The sequence below is a fragment of the Muscardinus avellanarius genome (genome assembly GCF_963383645.1).
Source record: "Muscardinus avellanarius genome assembly, chromosome: 11".
Classification (NCBI taxonomy): Eukaryota; Metazoa; Chordata; class Mammalia; order Rodentia; family Gliridae; genus Muscardinus; species Muscardinus avellanarius.
This window is the reverse complement of record NC_137797.1, coordinates 71,729,890-71,735,586: the sequence shown is the minus strand read 5'-3', so window position 1 is coordinate 71,735,586 and position 5,697 is coordinate 71,729,890. Positions and strand designations below refer to the sequence as shown.

At 53.9% G+C, this 5,697-nt stretch overlaps 1 protein-coding gene across 1 annotated transcript; it reads right to left on the bottom strand.

The window, feature by feature from the left end:
- Positions 1-2,146: 2,146 nt before the first annotated feature.
- C1QL4 (complement C1q like 4) lies at positions 2,147-5,697 on the bottom strand (the record flags this gene model as incomplete). Its single annotated transcript, XM_080706378.1, has 2 exons — positions 2,147-2,326; positions 5,161-5,697. 2 exons carry the CDS (start codon positions 5,695-5,697, stop codon positions 2,147-2,149), a joined length of 717 nt encoding a protein of 238 aa, XP_080562504.1.

Below are 5,697 nucleotides of genomic sequence, written 5' to 3'. Positions count from 1 at the left end.
GGTTCTAGCCTCCACCCACCCCCATGTCACTCGCCCTCTCCCCTTTAGCCCTATTTATTTTTGGTCTGCCCATGGGATTGGGAGCCAACATTCTTTTATCTTTTAATAAAGCTTCTAAAGCCGGGTGTGGTGGCGCATACCTGTAATCCCAGTACTTTGGGAGGCTGAGACAGGAGGATCACAGGTTCACGGCTAGTCTGAGCAACTTAGTAAACCTCTCAGCAATGTAGTGAGACCCTGTTTCAAAACAAAACAAAAGGCTGGAGGAGTAGCTTGGAGGTAGAATGCCCCTGGGTTCAATCCCCAGTGCACAAAAAATGAAATAAAAAAAGTTTTTAAAGTGTCCAAATGTCTAGCTAATGAGTTTGAAGTGTCCAAATTGAGCCAGGCATGGTGGTGCACGCTTGTAATCCCAGCATTCGGGAGGCTGAGACCGGAAGATCGTGGTTTGCGGACAGCCTCAGCTACTTACGCCCTCCGCAACTTAGTGAGACCCTGTTTCAAATTAAAGAATAAAAACTAAGGCAAGGGGTGTAGCTTGGAGGTCGAATGCCCCTGGGTTCCACCCCCAGACCAGCAAAAAAAAAAAAAAAAAAAAGAAAGTGTCCAAATGGATTAATCGCTGTTCTTTAGTTGCCCACGTGGTGGCAGTATGCTCCATCCTAAAGCCCTCTGGGCTCTCAGGATAGCAGGCTTCCTTGGTAGCTGAAGGCAGGGAGAGAGCTTTCCCAGTTTTGCCCAGCCCACCCCTCAGCAAGCCCTGGGCAAGTTGGCAGCTATGGAAACATGCCCTTCTCCCTGAGCCTTGAGAGTCCCACTTCTAGGAGCCATCAAGCTATTCTCTCATTCTATAGGACTGTTCACTGTAGCAATCCACCTACAGTCCCAGCTACTCTAGAGGCTGAGGCAGGAAGATTGCTTGAGCCTGGGATTTCAAGGGCAGCTTGGGCAACATAGTGAGATACTTTCTCAGAACAAAACAACTAAGCCAGGCGTGGTGGCGCACGCTTGTAATCCAGTACTTGGAAGGTTGAGACAGGAGGATTGTGCAGGTTCGAAGCCAGCCTCAGCTACCTAGTGAGGTTCTCGGCAACTTAGTGAGACCCTGTTTCCAAATAAAACATAAAATAGGTCTGGGAGTGTAGCCCAGAGGTCAAAAGCCCCTGGGTTCCATCCCCAGTACTGAAGAAAAAAAAGCCCTCCCTGCCCTCACTAGGCAAAAAGGCAGAAACGAAAGGTAGGCCTTTGCAGTCTTCCTTGGCCTACCGAGGGAGGCCCCAATGCTCTCCCGGAGCTGATTTCCCCTTCTTCCCCACAGCAGAATAGAAGCCTGGACTGCCCTCCTCTCCTCACCTCACCCAGAGGAAGGCCTCATCAGGAATAGCTCAGTCTTTGCCTCTGGCAGAAATTGACAGGTTGGGTGGGAATTCTTTTTCGGGTGGTGAGGAAAAGGGTCACTCCCCCCCCCCCCCCCCCCCCCGCACACTGCACCAAGTTAAGCAGCCACACACAATCCCTCAGCCTCACTTTATTAGAAGAGGCAACAGCAGCTGTAGCCCCAGGGCCCAGCCCAAAGGGGGGTGAAATGGGCACTGTGTGGAATGAGTTTTAAATGCTAGAGAAGAATTTACTGGTTTCCCCAGTTCTGCGGAGGCCAGGGCCTGAAGGCTGAAAGTGGAGATGGAGGGGGAAATAGGAAGTTGTCATTATAGAGGACCAGTCCCTACCGAGTCCTAGAGGACCAGCCCCTATGCCGTCTATCTTCTCTCATCTAGAGAGGCTCCTGTTCTTCCCTCCAAGCTGCCAGGGCTTCTCTGCTGCTTCCTGGGTTTCTGAAGCCTTGCTAGTGAGGCTGTCCCCCAGTTGCAGAGAGAAGGCCATAAACTCCACCCCCCTCAGCCTGGCTTTCACTAGGGCTGCCTGGATGAGGGTGGTCCTCTCCTAAGCCCCTCGCTTCTCCATCACTGGGGCCTCCTCCCCTCCCAGCCACTGGTAGAGCCTCTAGCTCTGCCTATTTAGGCCTCCAGGAAGCCGATGAGTCTGCCCCAGGCGGGGCTATCAAAGGATAAGGTGGGGCCTTGGGTGGGGCCACTGGGGCGGGGCGGGTGGGAGGGGAGGGGCGGAGGGTGCGGGGAGGGTGCCGGGCTCAGTCGGGGTAGATGATGAAGCCTGAGAAGGTGCTGTACTTGTTGGTGTTGCCGCCGTGCACCTTCCCACCGTCCAGCTTGATGAAGACCTCGTCGCCCACATCCAAGTGCAGAATGACGCTGTTGCTGGCATAGTCATAGTTCTGATCTGCATCCTGAGCAATGGCGCTAGCCCGAACCTGGCAAAGAAAGGGAGGAAAAATGCCTTTCCCGAGTCCCGCGCAGAGTCCCGCGCAGAGCTGGGGTGGCGACGGGGAGCCGCTGGGCGCGTGGAGGCCGTGCAAGGACAACCGGCTAGGGGTCTAGAGACACGAGGGGAGCGCATGTCAGGCCTTCTCTGGGCCTCAATTTGATCTGTAAAGTGTGCGTGAGGGGGGTAATAATAGTGCCTATCTCATGAAGTTGTTAGGATTAAATGAGTGTTACACGTGGAATGTGTTCAGAATAGTGGTTTGCATACAGAAAATTTTATATAGGGTTTGCTGTTATTATGCTGAATTAAAAAGAAAATTACCCTGTAGGATAATCTCTAAGACTCTGTGCTGCTGGGGCCACCTGTTATTCCTAAACTTGCACTGGCTTCCCAGGTGGGGGGGGGGGGAGCGGGCCTGGGAGAGTGCACCCAAGTGCTCTGACCTTGGGAGCTTAGGTTCCCAGAGCAGCTGCAGCTGGTGCTCCCAAGTGGAGGGGCCCACTCCCCCTCCAGCCTCTCCTCAGGCACCTTCACAGCCAGCCCCCTCCCCAGTCCCCCTCTTTCCATCCCACTGGGGCTGGATATTAACTCATTAATTATTCATCATTATTCTAATCATTATTTACCATCCCCGGGGCTGCAGTGCCTGCCTGCACCATGGAATACAGAGTGGGACTCATCTCCGCCCCCTCAGAAACCAGCACACTTTTTTTTTTTTTTTCTTTTTGCGGTACTGGGAATGGAACCCAGGGCCCAGGGGCATTCTACCTCCAAGCTACACGCCCAGCCCCAGCCCTATATATATGTTTTTACGGTACAGGGAATGGAACCCAGGGGCATTCTACCTCCAAGCTACACACCCAGCCCTATTTTTTATTCTTTATTTTGAAACAGGGTCTCACTGAGTTGCAAAGGGCCTCCATAAGTAGCTGAGGCTGTCCTCGAACCATGATCCTCCTGTCTCAGCCTCCCGAATGCTGGGATTACAAGTGTGCACCACCACACCCAGTACCAGCACACTTTAAATACACACTTGTTGCTGGGCGTGGTGTAATCCCCGCGCTTGGGAGGCAGACACAGGAGGTTTGAAGCCAGCCACACTGGCTTAAGAGACCCTGTTTCAAAAAAAAAAAAAAATAGGTCTGGGAGTGTAGCCCAGAGGTAGAAGGGCTTCCAGGAACCCCAGTACCACCAGTAAAATAAAATAAAATAAATAAATACACACTTGTTACCTCGGCCTCCTGCATAGACCAAGCACACCTCCTTGGTGCCACAAGCAGACACCACCACTCTATTCACACCTTTGCCCTCTGCACCCACAGACATACACTGGAATCATACACACATATTCATGCCATCTTACACACTTCTTTACATACAGACATTATCTCACTCCCAAATAGACTCACAGGCACTCCCTTTTCTGGGGTTCCTGGGGAGAACTGCTGGGAGGAAAGCTGGCATAGGAGGTTGGGGAAGGGGAAACGATAGTGTACTCCTAAACCAGTCGAGGTGGCGCATGCTTGTAATCCCAGCATTTGGGAGGCTGCAACAGGAGGATCACAGTTCGCAGACAGCCTCAGCTAGTACTTAGCGAGGCCCTTTGGAACTCAGTGAGACCCTGCTTCAAAATAAAGAATAACAAATAGGGCTGGGGGTGTAGCTCGGAGGTAGAATGCTCCTGGGTTCTATCCCTAGTACCGCAAAAAAAAAAAAAAAAAAAAAAAAAAAAGGTGTCCTCCTGGGTGCCAGAGAGTACTGCAGTGGTAGCAAGCCCGGAGGCGTGGAGAGAGCCCCAAGGAGCAGGCCTGATACATGGAGCAAACTGAACCCCCTGCTTGGGGTATTCTGAAGTCACTGCTCAATCCAATCCTTCACCCCCCTCCAAGGCCTGCTCAGTCTAGGCAGCTCCCTCCTCCTCTTGCCTGCTACCTGTGTCTGGAGCAGAGTCTTTGGGGCCATTTCCCTAAATAGGGTGGCAATAACTCCACTGCTCACAGGGGCGGCTAGAGAAGTACCTGGAGGCTCACTGGTTGCTTGAGAAAACTAGGGCCCACAGACCAGGCCAGGCCAGGCCAGGCTCCAAGGCCTCCCTTCTTACCTTGTCTCCTTCCCCTCTAAATCCATTTCTCTCTACCACCTACCTGGCCTCTCTCTGCCTCTCAGACCATTTCCCACCTCTGCTTATGAACCCAGTATTAGCTGAGGCCAAGGCCTGGTCTAGGTTTGGCCCCAGGTTCTGGTGAGCAACAGGACAGCTGTCTGACAAATGAGCAAAAAAGGGTTTTCTTTTTTATCCTTTCCTTGAAAAATCCAAGTTAAATGCCCCATGCAGAATGGTTGCCACCTGCCCACTGGTTAAGACATGTATTCCACTCTAATTCCAAAAAGCCAGATTCCAGGTAGCTCACCTTATGCCAGAACTGGGAGAAGGCTGCCCCCAGGAGAGGGTGCAGCTCAAGAGCAGGAGAAAAGAGGCCAGGTGGTTGGGGAAGACACCAAGACTGGCTTAGAGTTGCTTAGAGTTGGAGAGTGAGGTCATCACTGCAGACATTAAGCTTGGAGTCCCGAGTTCTAATTCTAAGACCATTTCTAATACTTCATGAGACTCTAGGCAGGTAATTTTCTTCCCCTGGCCCCCAATTCCTCTTTGGCTAATTGAAACGATTTATAGGTTCTTGGCAGCCCGGCAGCCCTGGGTTGTGGAATGAGTGTGTGGAGAGTGCTGCTGTTTTAGGAAGGAGCCAGGGTTGTGGACGGACCTGCACGGCCATTTAGCAAGCTGCCAGCGGAGGGCTAGGTGGAAAAGGGGCATCTCACCTGTCCGTTCTTCATCAGATCGGCCCACATGCTAGTACCGTCGCCGCCTCGCATGAGCACATGGTAAGCGAAGAAGTAGACACCCGGCATGGGGCAGGTGAACTTGCCGCTGGCTGCCTCGTAAGCGTTGCCCACGTTAGTCACCACGTCGTCAAAGCGCAGCACCTCATAACCCTCGTGAGGCCGCCGCAGCCCCGCGTAGAAGGCGATTCGAGGCATGTAGCCAGCAGGAGGCACTGCCCCGCCCGGGCCTGGGCCGGGAGGGCCCGGCGGACCCGGCCTGCCAGGTTCTCCTGGGGGCCCTCGGGGTCCTGGGGGCCCTGGAGGACCCCGCAGGCCTGCTTTCCCCCGTCGGCCCACCTCTCCTTTGGCACCTGGCGGGAAGGGGGGCACGGAAGCCGGAGTGCCGTCGGGGCCTGGGCCTCGGGCCTCGTGGGGGTCACACACCATGCGGCAGCGACCCAGCATCTCATAGTGCGCGGGCCCGCGGGAGCTGTGCACCAGCAGCGGGATGGCCACCAGCAGCAGGAGCACCAT